Source organism: Notothenia rossii, assembly GCF_949606895.1.
Source record: "Notothenia rossii genome assembly, chromosome: 1".
Taxonomy (NCBI): Eukaryota; Metazoa; Chordata; class Actinopteri; order Perciformes; family Nototheniidae; genus Notothenia; species Notothenia rossii.
In genome coordinates this window covers 79,770,957-79,787,987 of record NC_136912.1, presented here as the reverse complement: position 1 = coordinate 79,787,987, position 17,031 = coordinate 79,770,957, and the positions used below count along the sequence as shown (strand labels likewise).

At 41.3% G+C, this 17,031-nt stretch overlaps 1 protein-coding gene across 1 annotated transcript in view; it reads right to left on the bottom strand.

Annotated features, from left to right (window-relative positions):
* kdm4b (lysine (K)-specific demethylase 4B) overlaps positions 1-17,031 on the bottom strand; it is a 57,732-nt gene that overhangs the window by 23,356 nt on the left and 17,345 nt on the right. Inside the window, exons 6-8 of the mRNA XM_079644165.1 lie at positions 10,925-10,974; positions 6,404-6,507; positions 3,210-3,347 (exon numbers count right to left, since the gene is read on the bottom strand). Of these exons, the coding sequence (XP_079500291.1) occupies positions 3,210-3,347; positions 6,404-6,507; positions 10,925-10,974 (292 nt within the window). The remainder of the gene's footprint in view (positions 1-3,209; positions 3,348-6,403; positions 6,508-10,924; positions 10,975-17,031) is intronic.

The window sequence follows — 17,031 nt, the reverse complement described above, 5'->3', positions numbered from 1 at the left end:
ATAAACTCCTGAGTGTTTGTCAAAAATAAACTAGGGATTTATCTCCCAGGTATCTTTTGTGAATGTGACGTTACACAGATATACATTGTAATGATGCTTGGTACATTATGTTGTGATTGGGTATAACCTGAGTCAATTGAAGTAACCATGTCCGTTTGAAGCAATCTCAGTGAGAAATTGAACCCCTGAATTACTTAGAAAAGAAAATGAAATGGCTACTACCTAATGCATATTCAGGAAGGTTGGAGAGAAGGTTAATCGAGATTGCGAAGTCTGAAATAATAGAAGTATAAGTCGGTGCACACACAGCACGCAAGGACTGCTGACAGTATGCCTGCTTTGACCGCAGGTGTGTGTTCGCTTGGTAAGTCAGACAGATGGGTCAGCAGTTGGGTACATTGTATTTAAGGAGACTGAGACATGAAACATGCCCAAGCTCACTCTTTTCTTTTCTGTGCCGTGTGCTGGCAGCCCCCAGACAGTGACAAATTTGATCCAGAGCCCCATCATTCAATGTCCTGTTTGGTGCTGGCAGTGAGGGCAAGAGAGGGAGGGAGACAGCCAAACCAGTTAACAGATGACTGTTGGAGCTTCAGACAGTTAAGAAGAATAAGAGAGAATGAGTGACTTCATAGTTGCCAAGCGAGTGGCTGGCACAGGCAAGCTGTACTCAAATTAAATCGGTGGAAATGACTGCCTACTAGCTCACTGAAAACGCTTTGCAATGTTTTTAAGTCTCTGCATACGAGAGCATTATTAAAAGTTAACCTATATTTGCTATTTAGAAGTAGAGTCAAGTTTAAATTACAGCATTTCGGAAAATGCTAAAACACGTAGTAACAAGCTACTGCTTGCAAAACACCAAGTATTTGGCACTGACGAAGGAGGTGTTTTATTTCTTTAAAAATCATCCTTTCCTGTGGGATGAAAGGTTGGTGTTTTTTCTTCTTTCAAACGGTACGGTACATTGCAGGTCTCCCTTGAAAAAGAGATCTATGATCTCAATGGGATCAATCTGGTTAAATAAAGGTTTGAAATTAAATGAAATTGCTCAATTCAGCCCCCACAGCATTTGTACAGTATGTCCCAGATAAACACATTGAGTCCCATTCAGGATCACTCACTCATGAATCAGTCAGAGTAAGATAGCAGGCTCAATGTCTCTTCACTGGGTTCGTCAAAAATGGCATATGATCTGTGAGATATCAGGCTTAATCTTTAAGGCCCAGATACACCGGCCAGTCACCTGAGAAGTCGCCGACGCCGACATCGACTTTTGCGTCGCCGGACTCTCCTGCGTATTTGCTGACTTCGCGCACTGGAACACACCGCAAATCCGAGCCGAGCAAGTATGAACTGCGCATGCGTGAGTGGCAATAACTCTCCTTACCAGCAGGCGGCGGTAGTGTGTATTCATCATTCAAAAGAGGCAACAACCAGAACAACCGGAAGACAGAGAAGAAGAACAGACTCCGTGATATAAACAAACAACAAATAGCGTTTTTCTTTCCATTTTCACTCTCGTCCATTGAAAACATGAACGAACAGGAGCTCTATAAACCGATGAGGTGAAATAGCTGTCCGTGTGTGTTCCATCTTCCATTTTAAATCATTTGTTTACCTCCCTCACTTCCGTTAACGCTTCTCATGCACTGATTCGCTAGTTGAACAGCCAATCAATGTTATCCCTTTGTCCGACTTCCGGTGGTGTTCCGGCAGAAAAGACCCGACGGTGCGGCGCACACCACTCCGAATAGGGCTTGCCCATGCTCATGTTTGGCCCGACTCCCATTTACTGCCGATTTCGGGCCAGTGTATCTGGGCCTTAATGTGTTCATCCTACTGAAAAAAAAAAAAGTTGGCCCTTAAAGACTATAGTTGCTGTGAGTTGCTGAAATGGCTTTTAGCTAACCAGCACTTACAGGGGAGCACAAATAGAAAATAACAAACAATATCACTTTTATGGCTATCAGTTTTTATGTAAAGGCATTCAGTAAAACTCAGGTAGTGTAAATATCCCACAGGTCATATGCCCTCATTGACAGACGACACACCCAGTGAGCAGACATTGAGCTCACTTCCCGAGAACGATTCATGAGTGAGGGAGCCTGAATGTGTTCAAGGTCTCGAGGATGAACAGCACTAATGCTGTTGGGACTGAATTTAAGAAGCGCTGGTTACGGGAGAATCTCTGTGAACCACTATGCTACAATATCGCCCTGAGAGAGTGAAACATGTCTGAGAGGAGGACCAAGAAAAAAAAGGTGGACTGGCAGAAAGAGCCTGTCTCGAGCCGAGCTGTTCTCTTTCATATTCCTCTGAGTGTGTGTGGTGCTGCGCTGTCGATTCGTCTACTCGGATTAGCAGTGCAGAGTGAACCACTCTTCTTTATCACACTGAGACAAGTGTGGTAGGGATGCTCCCTTGAGCTGGGTGAAGGGAAGACTGCTGGAGCCTGGGCTGCTGCTTCTTAAATTACAAGTGGCCACATGGGTAAAGAAGGAAGGCCGAAAATGAGAAATAGGGAGAAGGGAGCGAGATGTAGTTCTGTAAAAACTGGCACCTCATAAATCTGACAAGCAGCCAAGTAGAGAGAAAGGAGGGATAAGGGGCACATGTATGTGAACACTCACTATCTAGGAAAGAGAGGGGGAACTGAACGGGAAAATGAAGAGGGATGTATGGAAAATAGACATGGAGGGGAGGTCCTTCCAGAGGACATTGGTTGAGGGCTCCCGTCTTCAACCAACCCATGCCCTGTCAATTTCATGCTCAGCAGCCCATAGGCAAAGAGGCAGCCTGCGTCAGTGGAAGGATGCGAGGGTACGGTTAGTGTCGGTAACAGATGGTGTGAGGCAGAGACCCAGACGCTGTTTTTATATTTTGATATGATCTAATACATTTTTCCTTCAGAGAACCAAACAGCCAAAGGAAAACGTTTCTGCTGAGTCACACCTCTTCAATTGTATCGTCTACATTTGCCTGCAGGATGTCTGTTTTTCTGAAACCATAATGGTAGAGATTAAGGGGGCAGGTTCCATATGTGTCGTTTCACTTGAAGATTTCAAATATCTGGAAATGTATAACTTTCCATAATCTCTGAAGAGCTACATTTAACACAGCGAAACACAGTCTGTTCTCCTTCACAGTAACACTGACCTCAGGTTATTGCTACTGTAAACAATATGTGTTAGCCAGTCTTCACTCACCTGGGTAGCCATTTTGCCGTAATCCACCCAGCGGAGGGTGGCAAAGTTTGTAGACTCTGCGCAGTTGAAGCCGTGGTTAAAGCCAGCATGGTAGCCATAAGGAAAGGTGACCATAAATTCCCCTTCATTCTGAGTTATCTGTTTGGTAAGAGAGAAAAAAAACATTATACCTTTACACATCTTAATACATGTTACAATTGTCACATATTATATTATATATATATATTATATTGTGATATATGTATTGGAAATTCTCTTTTAATGTGTAGAGGTGTTCCTAAGTGGCAAAGATAATGTACAAAAATGTAAACACACAATACATCTTGAAAAATGTTTTTGTTCAAAATGAACATGTTATTTTAAAGAAATTGTAATCAAAAGTAATATTGTCTTGTATGCGAGTGCCAAAATGATGATAGCTTCATCTTATGTTATCTTATCTGTTTGTTTTTGACTAAAAATGTATTACTTGGAAATCTGCTAATTCAAGTATTCCCTGGCTTACTTCTAAAATATATTCTGTTACTACTCATTAGTCACACTTCCCCTACAACTGCCATTCAGGTTTTGGAAGTTCAACTCCTCTGAAAACAACTTTTCTCTAAACTTTTCTGACTTGCGAGCAGAATTAATTCAGCCTTACATGATTGCTGCTCCAAGGGTTGAGTGTCTCCCCATGAGCTCAGTGTTATTCTGAGAATGTGACGACAAGTTAAGCACATTCCTTTTTAATGTGTTGCCCCAAAACATAAGCCCTATATGTCTCGCTCTGAATCACAACTTCTTTGTGAAGCCTGGATCCAGGCATTCAAGAGACACATCAAGCCAGGCAAGGTGACAGCCATGAGAGGAGAAACAGGGGGAGAGGCTGAGAGTGGGAGACGAACTTCCTCTACTAAAGGCAGTGGTTCAGATATCAAACATATATTTTGCTCTCTCCAAAAAAGCAAGAAGCTGGTTTTATTTTTACACATGAATCAAGGTAGATACTGTAGGTGTGTAACGAGTAACACGTTCACTGTGATAATGATGTCTTGAAAGAAAGAAGATATAAATGTGGTGTGGGGGGGCCCTCCTCTGACAAGAAAGAACTTTGTATTCCTGCTATGTGCCAGTTTTTTCTGCAATCTTTCATTAACTTCAGCACTGTGAAGATTTATACAAAAGAAAAAACTAAAATAATGCCAATCAATTTGCTTTGACAGACACAAGTCATTACTCAGTGTATCATTAGTGCAGTAGCTGTTGTTTGCGGTAAAGCTCAGCCACTAAACAAACTAATGTTGTCATGAGTCATTCAAAAACAAGCTCACCTCCTTTTACGCAAGACCCTCACATTTCATTTCTGTTTAGAGACCAATCAGTAAGTCAGGTGAACTGCTAGAAAGAGCCTTTCTCTTGTTCCAGTAATAAGTTATACCCAACTTAATTTCCTCTTGAGAACATGACACATTTCAAGCTTGTTGATTGTTTGATTTCAATGTTTTTGAAACACCTGTATGCAACTGAGTATATGTGTGTGTAGCTGTGAAAATGATTAAGAGTGAATGGGTTCATTCAGTTGGGAAATACTTAAGTTACATCCTATGTATTGTTAACATGAGGATTCCAAGTAAATGTTGTTAGCAATGATATATGAAATTCACTTGACATAGATATATTATAGTCCACCTAGGTCTAGGGCAGTGGTTCTCAAACCTTTTCTGTCAGGCCCCCCTTTGGAGAAAAAAAAAAAGTCGGGCCCCCCCAACACAAAGAGTCAGGCTCAGTGGCGGCGCCAGATATTTATTTTGGGGTGCTGTGGGGTAGCTTGACGTTTCATAGAGGGTGCTCAAACATTTAGGGTTTCCCATTAATGTACCGGTTGCTACAGTGGAATTTTCTACTGCAACACTCCCCACGCAAATACACAGTGTGATTTGGAGATGCGCTATGCGCAGCAGTGCTGCGTCTTTCTCTGTAACCTCTTTGGCGTGCTTCGCACTCAAATGCGAACGCATTGTTGAGGTTGAGCTGTGATAGACCAACGTCTTTTCGCAGAGCTTGCATTTAACTTCCTTCGGACTTGTAAGTTCGAAGTAGTTCCACGAGGAGGAACTCTTTTTACCTGCCGCTTTGTTCATCTTTAGTCGCACGTGTGAGGGAGAGGGGGGGCGGGGGCGGGGTCGGTGTGTAGCGTGCTGCAGCAGCAGTCTGATCTGCACACAGGCTTCCTCCAAGTTTACAGTAAAACAAACTGGTGGTGTGACCAATGGCCATTTACAATTATTAATACTATTACTATTATTAGCATTAGTCTATATTTTGGTTGAAACTAAGCCAGAAAAAAAAAAGAAAACATAAATAATAATTAAAATATATATAAATAAAATCGATTTTTAAAAATAATATTCGATTATGGACACTGTAACGAATATTCGAATAATCGAATAATCACTGGCATCCCTTGTGTGGACCTCACATAGGGGGGTCCGGGGGTGCCTCGGAAATAATTGTTTGTATTAATGGTGACCAAAACGTTTGAGACCAGCTGAGATAACTTAGACTAAAGTTAACTATCTAAACACACTGAGAGTCCTTTAGCTCACTGAGCGTCTCAGTCTTACAGGAGAGGACTCTCCTCCACTTTGTTGTTGAAAAAACTCCTTATATCCGTTAGCGCAGCTCGCTAGCACCAGAAGCTAACAACTACGATCTCCGGTACCGGTGCGCTCTCTCTCTCTCGCTCGCACACAAAATGGCTGGTTCCACACACACACAGAGCCGAGCTTTAATCAAACACAGAGACCCAGACGTAATAGTACTGTACTGCATCATACTATTTTCGAATCAATAATTTTTCAAATTATGATTTTTTTAATCTTTTTTTTTTTTTTAATAACTATTTTTCTTCCTGGTCTCTCGCGCCCCCCCTGTCATGCCTCTGCAACCCCCACTTCGGGAGTGTTTAGCTAGACACTTGAGTTAGCTGTGGAGAGGGTGGGAAGAACATTGCATTATGAGTGATGCTGTGTCAACCCATATCAAATAAAGGTGTGCAAGGGCCTTTTCTTCATTATGACATGTCATTCAACCAATACTGGCTGAGGTGAGGATATACAGTAGAAACTTCCAACAATTACAGATATTATGTCAGAACAAAGGTAACCTATCTTCTCATGGTGACGTAATAAAATGGACGAGCGGTCACTCACCCTGTCGAAGGGAATGCCGTATTTCTTTAGGATGGAGGGAGAAATCAGAGTCATCTTGTGGCGAAGGAAGGCGTCGCAGCCTTGGGAGCTTCCAGGGAAGAAGCCTGCATGGGGTGACGGCAAACACAAGATATTAAACATAGTTCAAGTTCATACATGTGAAGTTTTCAAATATAAGAAGCTCTTTGACAATGCAGTATACTTACCTTTCATTCCATCATATTCTGTAAAATTCCTATAAATGTTTGATTTCTTCAAAGCAGATAAAACAATAAGGATCATGGTTTTGAATTGTTCAATTACACTTCCTGGTGGTGTCGTTTAGGGATAGTAAATAGCTGGTGACTGTTTCAGCAGAAAAATGGAGGATGATCTGTAAATCAAGGTTATATGTGAGGAGCTGACACCAATGCAGCATTTGGTCCTGATAGTCTTTGATTATCATAATAATTCCCGAGGCCTTGGTGTTGTGATCCCAGCTCTGTGGTGTCTGCCTGTCTACTGGCAGAGGTGAACTTTAAATGACAATAAACACAGCAGTAGGATGTGTAAAAAGTCTTGCAGCAATTACACACTGCATGCATTATCACATGGTGACAATCAGACTTGTATGCTACCTTTACTATTATATATATGTTAATACAGGTTTTTGACATTTTTTTAAAAATACATTTAGATTTGTAATGTTCCTAATGCCTCTAATGTAAGATGTTGGGAAACTGTTTAGTGTTAGTATGCTGCTTTAAGAAAGTTTGATGGCAGCTTTGGAGGATGGATTAACTGCCAGGTTAATATTTACAGCATGCCAGACAAGTTCTGCTAATTAAAATGCGGTTCGGCAGAAGAAATTAAGCTGTTTTCACAAAATTATTGGTAATCCTACAACCTGGAAAAGGATATCCGGTTACCCATTTACATGGGTGTAATTTAAATGATTTCCAAACTGATATTGTGGAATAATCCCATTACTGCATTGTATGTCAATGCATTGTTCGTATGCCTCTAGGATGGATGTCTGGGGACCTCTGCAGGATCTCATCGTGGCAAAATGAAAGACTACTGAAAGAACTAGGACTGGGTGCTGTCACTTCCAAAAGTTGTTATGCTGTTCAGCAGGACCCAAGAAAAAAAACTTTGCCTGAAGAAGATTTACTTAGCATTGGTGGACTATTAAGTGCAGAGATATTGCTCTATTCATTTTAAGAAGCAGCAGAACTAACAAGATTAAAAGACAGGGGCTACCAATTGTCTAAACCATGGTCTCATTTGTTTACTGTTTATAATTAATCCCAACAATATAATGAGGTTTCAAACTGCAGTGCGGTTTTTATCAATGCGTATGTCCCCAAGGTCACTCATAAATAAACATCTGCATCTTTACAAAACCATTTAAATTGTATCATGGATGACTGTTACTACTACTACTACTACTACTACACATATATAAGCAAAAGCACACTTTGCAATGTAACCATTAGTGTTACCAAACAAGCGACCATTTCCTTAATATACCCCTGTAACATTTGGGGGTTTCAAAGCCCTAACTGTCTCTCTAAAACAAAGGCTTACTTTTGCTCTTGGGGACGGAGAGACTCAGAATGCCTCAGCATAATCAAAAGAAAGAATTTCTCCTCCATCGCTCACGCTCCCTCTCTCTACCGGCTGTACCCGCCAGTGCCTCAAAGGGGGGTCCATCCAAGCCTCCACCCAGTTAAACTTTAATGCGACTGACAGTATAATTGGCACCCATTTCATCCTTCATTTTCACTGCATTGTTTCAGCCTCTGTTCCACCCTACAAAGCAAGAGAGGGAGAGGGGGCCTCTGTTCTCTCCTCGCCTGCCTGCTTGTTGGAGCTGATAAAAGGTGAATAATGTGCCGACAGAGCCCGGGTATTAATTCCTATTAAAATGCAGCTGGCTCTCTGAGCTCTCCATGGGGTAATATTAACTTAAAGGCTTCATCCTGTCCTTTTGTGTTTGAAAATTAAGTTCCTGCCTCCAACCCTTCACCCTGCACTCTTCCCTCTTACCACCTACACCACCACCCAAATAGTCTGACTGAAATAATGCGGAGATGAGGAGCAATAAGAGCGGCAGCTGTCGCTGTGTCAAATGTTTGGAGAGGACTTTTTAAGTAACAAGACCATTGTCCCGGCCCCATTAGGCATTCTCTGCTCATAACTGCCTTTTTAGAACCTCGTAAACAGTTGGCTACCTGTGCTGTCGATGGCTTTGATAGGTCAGTGGATGCTTGTTAAATACCGTTGGCATTGCTTTCCTCCCACTGCCAGCTGCTGAGATGAGAGGAGAGGAAGGCTGCAATGTGACTGTGACTGAGAGCTCAATGCTCACATGAAGACACGTCTACCGAGTGTATTTTAAGGATGGGGTTTCAATATCTAGATATTCAGGATTTAATTTATAAAATCTGAACCTTTTTTTAATCTCTCATCAAATCTTTTGAGGTTTGGGAGTCATCAAAATGATGAAATAACCATGTACATAACGGAAAGCTTTAACGTTACTTGAATTTCATCTTAAATCTTGCACTTAAGATACTGACGAAACATTAGCTTCACTGATTCAAGCAACGTGTTAAGATTACCAGGTAAAGAACTATTTGGTTAATAAGCTTACAATAATACAATATGATTGTCTCAATTAGCTTATTCTTTTCCTATGACTGTGAAGTGGTCAGTATAATGGGACTCTCTCATAGCAGACATTTGACTAGCCACCACAGGAAATAACAGGTTAAAGAAGTAACACTAAATGTGATCCCATCTAGGTGGATTAGTAAATAAAAAGGGTCAAAGGTAGTGGAAAGGAAAGAACCAAATAAAAAGAATGAGGCTAATGGCTCTTGGTGCTGGCCAGGCAAAAGGTTGGTGCCAACTATTTACAGTTCCTAGAGCAGGTGCCTCTCCAATCTGGCTCAGTCTCTGAACTGACCCTGGAACTGCCTCTGTGGACGTGGTGGTGTGAGTAGAGGTTTAGGGCAAAAGGAAATGGGGCTCTCTCACTGTTGATGGTCAGGATTTAGCAACACAGATGTTTTATAGAGTTACACTTGGGATTTCCCTGCTATGACAGTAAGTGTATTTATATAATTCAACCCACAGTCTTTGATGACTGTGATTTAGTTATATTATTAATTATCATATATATATATATACTGTATGTATATGTATGTATATATATATATATATATATATATATATATATATATATATATATATATATATATATATATATATATATATATATATATATATATACATACATACATACATATAACACTGTAAATTATGCATTTAATATTACCTTTAATATTAGCTGTACACTTTTTATTCCTTTTCAGATATTGCTTGTCCATCACAAGTCACATATTGTGCACATTTCCAGACACTCCAGTAAAGAAGAAGGATTGTGATTGACAGGAGCTATGCATTGGTGATTATTGATTTTCTTTTTCAGCTCTTCACAACGAGGACAAAAGGTTGGTCTATTAAATGTAGTTTGGATGGGGGTGACTCTCCATCATCATCCTCACATCTTATACCTCATCCTGAGCAACTTGCCTTACACAAGTTAATCCTCATTGATCGAAGCAGGGGATAGGAGGAGGAGGAGGAGAGGAGAACATGAGTGGTGGGAATAAAAGGGAGCGGCGCAAGGAGAACTCTTACGTCCAGGAGAGAGGTGCAGGGGGTTGGAGATTATTTCTTTTTAAGCGTTATTTATCTGCATCACACAAGATTCTCAGGATTCAGAACCAAAGAACATCAAGCAAAACGTTTGATGTTTTGTTAACAAAGGAAGAAAACATAGCAGTAGCAAAAGCCGATGACATGAACAATAATCCATCCATGCACCGTCCCAACTGAGTGCACTTTGTGAGGGATTCGTAGGTTTCCTCCAACTCATTTTGCAGATTAAACATTCGATGCTGCTGGCTTCAGTTCCACCAGCCTCTCCTTCACATTCAGCATCCTCAGCCTCTCCTGACATTTTTAGTACAAGTGACTGCACCCACTAAGTGCTTCAAGCTGCTCATCCTTCTCAGGCTCCATTTTAGCACAGCCAGGTGACAAGGAAATCAATGTCTGTGTATGTGGGGAGAAAGTGAGACATCAGAGTGTCTCACCCCCTTCATACATGCAAATGAAAATCCTATGTGTGGCCCACAGCGTGTAGCACAGTGTTCACTGCGAGGACAGGCGTGTCAGCAAGACAAGAAACTGCCAAAAGGTTGTTTATTGAGAGTGGTAAAGGGTTCTTAAAAGTGTTATGAATGTTCTGCTTGAAAAGGAGTGAGGCTGTTGAGAAGTACTACTTCTATTCTCCTGTGAGGGAGTGTGCTTTGGGTGTGTGCTGGCATGTGTACTGTGCATGTTAGTTCGAAGAATGTGTTTGGTCTGAAGCGCTTCACTTACAAAGCAAACGCAGGCTGTGAGAAGAGTCAAATAAAAAACAAAACAAATGGAAATCATCATTTGAAAGCATCACAAGGGTCTCACCTTGTGCCAACCTCTCCAGCCGCTTGCCGTGCTCAGGGGGGACGGCATACCTGCAGAGAGAAGGATACAAATGTCATTAGTTTAGCATAATATTGGTATATTATTAATAAAAGCTGCGTTTTTACCAGAGGGACACCATTTTGTCATCAAAAAGTAGTTTTTGTACCCAATTTCTTTGAGATGCTGGATCCCATTTCCCAAACGAAACTACAAAACAATTATGATGTCATACAACCATTATTTTTCTTCTACCCTCTGATGGTACTGAATAAAGTAAAAGCCACACAAAGCAATATTAATGGTCTTTTCATAAATATGTGTTCAAACTAAGAGTGTGTTTGGCTACCTAGCAGCTAACTGTACGTACAGTTGCTTTGGTAAGTAACAATCACAAAATGATACCTTAGATAACAGCATTGTGAAGATAATTTATTTGTAAAGTTATCATTTCAAGGGGGAAAGGACAGAGTGAAGAAAAAGATGAAATGGGCGATGAAGGGCAGGACCAGGAGGGATTACTGTTTTGGGAGTGCTGGGTTATTTCACTGCCCTCAGCACTCACTCTAAGAAATGAAATCACCCATGACGTAAACCTCACCAGCTTCCTTTTTCGTCTCTTTTAAACATACATAGATCATGAAAACCACACAATATTATCAGTGGATGGTAGACATAGTTTGATATTATGTTGCTTTGATCTTTTGTTGTTTTTGCTTCGTTTAAAAACTGTGTAAATTAGCCATTAAGACTTTATTATCATGTTTAAAAAATGTCTTACTCTGCTTCTGTTTTATTAGTGTACACATACAGCAGCCCTGTGGCACTAGTTCTGAGTTGCTCCACAGGCAAAGTACTAACAAGAGATCACAGTCTTTGTTAAAACGTGCAGCAAGAACTGTAAAAGATGTACCATGACATCAAATATTGGATGCTACATGCAGAAAGCTCATTTATTTGTAAAACAGAGTGGGAGGGAGACAGCAAAGCTCTAATCTGATCCGTTCATTTGTGAAGTTATTACCATAACGGGCTTTATTACTGCAATTATTTCCTCTGGGTTGCTTAAGCCTCCAGAGATCACTTGCAATGAACCCTGGGTGGGGAAAAAAGACCCCATTTCTCCCTCCTTACTCAAGCCTCAACAACCACATGCATGTTCGAACAAAGGGAGGAAGAGAAGGAGAAAAAAAGAAAGACCAAAGATGGAGAGATAATGAGAAGCAACAACACTTAAGGGGAGACATAAAAAGAATGAGCAGGAGCATAAGACGGAGTGAGAGAGAGAGAGAGAGAGAGAGAGCGAGAGAGAGAATAAACACAAGAAAGTAGCAGACAAAGTCAAATTCAGTCAGAGGTGCCGAGACACGGAGCCACACTGCCACCTGTAGACCACAGCTGAGAATTCAGAGCGGAGCAGGCTTCTCCAATATCTATTATTTAAGCCTGGATTTACAGAAGTGTCTCACATCAGAGGCTCGATACCAAAGGCCTTCATGCTATTTGGGAATAACATTCGACAAGAACCCAATTTATTAAAATCAGAACATTATTTAAGAGTTGCAAGTGGCCTTATTTAGTGATGCAGTAAACTATCCTCCGTTTCTTTGCGCTGGTTTCAAGATCATAACATTCTCTGCATGAAAACGTATTTTGTTAAAGGCTGGGTAAAATTGGCTAAGATATAAACAACAGAAGGCATAAATAGTAATGTTATCTAAATGTCAACTGTTTCTCTCTAAAGTCTTTGTCTTTTCTTTTGATTTTGTTTTTTAACGTTATACCTTCATTCATGTTCTAGTAGTGAACTAGATCAGGCGTACTAACGCACTGAGCCACAGCCTCCCTATCCATTGCATTTACTTATGTTTTGAAAATGAAATTAATATTGATTTTCTTATCTTACTCATGGACAGTAAATGAGTACATATTCCTAAAATCAGTTATAAACGTTAACGTTTTTTGTTCTCCTTGGGGAACATTACATTGCAGACTTGTCTATGGAACATTTAATCTATTTCCAATTAGGGAACAGGTCAGGCGATCCCTTCCATCCCAGTTTCAAACTAAACAAATCAGCCGATCTGCGTGTCTCCTCCTGTTCCCTCCCTCCTAAAGACCCAGTTGCCATGGTATCAACACGTCCGTCTCTACGGCAGCAGGGAGACAAACCCACAAATAAAACAACGAACAGCAATGGAGGCTTGAACTTTTCCACCTATCCGAGGTAGAAGATAATTGATCCTCCTCCATCTGCGGCGCAGCAGCGTGGCTGGCAGACTGCATGTGTTAGTATGTTTGACACCATGACAGAGATGATATAAATATGTGCAATATTGTCAAATAGTTTCTAGCTCAAGTGTCTCAATGATGTGTCTCTTATTATTGCTCCACTAAAATGTTGACAAGCATGTTTTCTGTTTAACATTTTTAGAAAACGATATGCATCCCAGTAAGTCACAGCTGTCTTTACATCTGATCAAACCCGTAAGGGGGTTTGTTTAATGCTTTGCAGGAAAGACAGCACACTGCAATCATCTGATGAAGCAGAACCTGGTTAGAAAAATAACTAAAAGGTTATAATTGATGTAAGTTAAGTGTGGCCGAATTATACCAGGATTGGATGTTTGCAAAATAAGGAAACAGAAGAACAGGGACACCTCCAGTTATTTCCACTGAGTGTTCAGACTCAGATTTCCGTAACTGTGTGTGTGTAAATATCTATATGTTACACACCACCCGTGCCTGTGCATCAAGAGGGCACATTCTGACCTGAGGAAGCTCCTGGCAGCAGATCTCATGCCCTCTCCAAGTTTTCTTAAAATGTACAACAACATTGAACCCGCAGTTACAACCCAAATAACACTACATGCAGATCTGCAGCTCTCCATCTCCCTCTAGGAGTAAAAACTGTCAAACCACCGTGGTTCAGAACTTCAGGTCTACCAAGGAGGTTGAGGACTGATGGATTCATAATAAACTCCTGCCTTCCCATGAAGTTGCAGCTTGGGTACACTTCAAAATATCTTTCATTTCTTTTTCGTCAGCTTTTCCCTACCTTCCCTTCACATGCTCTGAGGCAAATCTTTTATCTGACAGCAGAGCTGCCGGTGTCTGTTGGGGTAGAGGGCTGATTTAGAGGGTTTCAGCAGTGAAAATAAAGAGGAAAAGAATGATGGGAAGATAAAGACAGGAAGAAAGTGATATACTGCTAAGGCTGACATTTTTTACATGCCTACCAGTGTTTGTGTGTGTATGTATGTAGCAGTAGTAGTCGTTATGGTGGGGTCTGACTTTGATGGGAGCCGAGTTGCAGGGGGAATGGACTTAATTTCACAAACGGCTGCACTATGAGAGCAGAGAAGGCGTGTGTGTGTGTGTGTGTGTGTGTGTGTGTGTGTGTGTGTGTGTGTGTGTGTGTGTGTGTGTGTGTGTGTGTGTGTGTGTTTTTTTAAGGGGGCATGCTCTGTTTAACAGCCTGTAATTACCCCACTACACACAAGTGTAAAAGTGAAAATGATTCAATTTCAGTAAATTGAGGCTGGGAAGGCTTGGCAAGCACTGAGGGAGAGACACGGAGAGAGAACAAAACCAGGCGAAAATTAACAGAAAGGGAAGGGAGAAGCACAGACATTGCCAAAATAAAGGAAGAAAGTTCCAAAGCAAACAGTCAATATGCATAATGTTGACTAATGCAAACTGCAGACTCGTGATTGGGCAGAAAGCTTCTAAAGCTATGCAGTCAGTGTGACATTTACACAAATAATGTATCCCAATAGTTTCAAAAATAAATGAATATAGACATTTTCATGTTACTAAACACTACTTGGTTTGATTTATTTTTCGTTTGCTTCATAAAGGTTATAGCACACTTTGTCATGCCGTTCTGTGAAAAGAGGAGAGGCGTCTGAATTAACATTACATTTCATTTAGCTGACGCTTTTATCCAAAGCGACTTACAATGACCGATTACAGGGACATTCTCCCTGGAGTAACTAAGGGCTAAGTGCCTTGCTCAAGGGCACACTAGTGGTGGTGTTCCAGGCGGGATTTGAACTCACAACCTTCCGATCTTAGTCGGGACCGGGATTCTGGGATTTGTAGTCTTTCTAGTTGCATATTTTTCGTAGTCTTATATTTCAACAGTTTTACAACAAACTGTGACTTTTTTGACATGGAAATTATTATTTAAGATTGACAAACATCATATGTGTAATGCGTGGCAAAATTCAAACGGGATCAAAAGATAATCTTTCTCTCTCCATTGACTTCAATACAAACCTTTTCCGAAATAAGGTCCCATGAGTCCCACCGGAAGGGGAGGGACTTCGCCTCTCTCGCTGACGTTGTCCGTGTCAACCACCAGTCTATGGTGTCAACAGGAGTGACAGTCCGCACACACACGAGACCGCAATTATGTCAGAAGCAAAAAAGCCCAAAATATCTAATTTTCACTCCGAGTGGGAGGATAATTAGTTTTGTATATTCCAATTCAAATTCAATCTGTCTCATCTGCAATGCGAGCGTGGCTTTATCGAAGAAGGGTAATCTAGGAGCGGCATTTCAAAACAGTGCACAAACGCTACGAGACGGAATTCCCTCCTAATTCTGCCAAAAGGTGAGGGACCTGAAAGGACAGCTAAATGCACAGCAGTCCATTTTCACCAGGTCCAACAACAAGAGCAAGGCTGCTACCATAGCATCTTATTGTGTCAGTCACGTTCTTGCGAAACACATGAAGTCTTTCAAAGACGGCGAAGTTGTGAAAGAAGCATTCCTGGAGGCTGCCGACGCGCTTTTGGGGGACAGTCAAAATAACAGTAGCATTTCAACTCGTTGTTGATATAATAAAAACTCATGTTAGACACCGTTATTAATCAGCTGTAAGTTTTAGTTTGTTTGAACTTATTCATTATAATTATTGTACAAAATGGTATAAGAATGCAAACTTAAATTGATTATAGTCCATTATCAATTCAGGTTAAGAAACCAGTGTTGCTTGCATCCTATTTTAAAAAAGGCATTACTTTTTATATTCTACTAAAATGCAACAAAAAAAGGGTTTGATTTTCGCGTTGACAGCGTTTCAAAAGGCATTACACCCTCATTCAAAACACAAAACTGGTTCATCACATGCATCATCCACATCCTCTGCTCGAATTAAAGCTCAGGCAGAAAGGGCTGCTTTAAATCGAAAGGGCTGCAGCACTGAACATTCAACATGAACTTGACGTCCAAGGGGAACAATTGAAACAACAGTTGAAATGAAAGAAGGAACAATTGGATTTACAAACTGAACTGGCAGCAGCAAAAGCCAGGATAAATGTGCTCAGCATGGGAACAAGACACACCTCTAGAGCATCAGATGGGATGAGCTACTTTAGAAACCCTACAGTAAGATTTAATCTACATGCAAATGAATTCTCACCTCATCAAACCCGAGCCTCTATTCCAGGACAGAAGACTTTCAACCAACAAACCAATGTGTTCACACCATGCCTGTTTCCAAGCACAACACTCCTGTTCAACAGCCAGGGAGATGGACCATACGCTGTAAGGACCCTACTGGGGTGGGTCATCGATGGTCCACTGAGAAGAAACAACATCATCAGGGATAAGAATGGCTGCCCTGCTGCTGCTGCTGCTGCTGCTGCTGCTGCTGCTGCTGCTGCTGCTGCTGCTGCTGTAAATCCAGTAGCTAATGTAAACAAAGAGGATGGCGATGTTGTAGCAGACGCCGAAGGAGACAATGATGGGGAGGCTGAAGGCAAAGCTGAGGCCCCCCAAGAAGAAGATGAGGGTCGGGATTCAGGTGGTTACTACGAAGATGAAGAGGCAGAAGGCGAGCCTTTTGAAAGCCAGCCGACTTCAGACTCCTGTCACAGCATGCCTGACTTCACAGCAGATGTCGAGTTAAACAAATCCGACGCGGTGCCTGAGGAAGAAGCCAAGCCTGTGGCCGAGCCAGAGGAAAAAGTGGAGAACAAACCAGAAGTGGAAGTGAACATGTCAGATAGACACTATTGCCTAGATTTGCCATTCAGACAAGAAAATCCCAGCTTGCCCAACAACAAACACGTTATTGAGCCGCTCATCTTCGATTTTTTTCT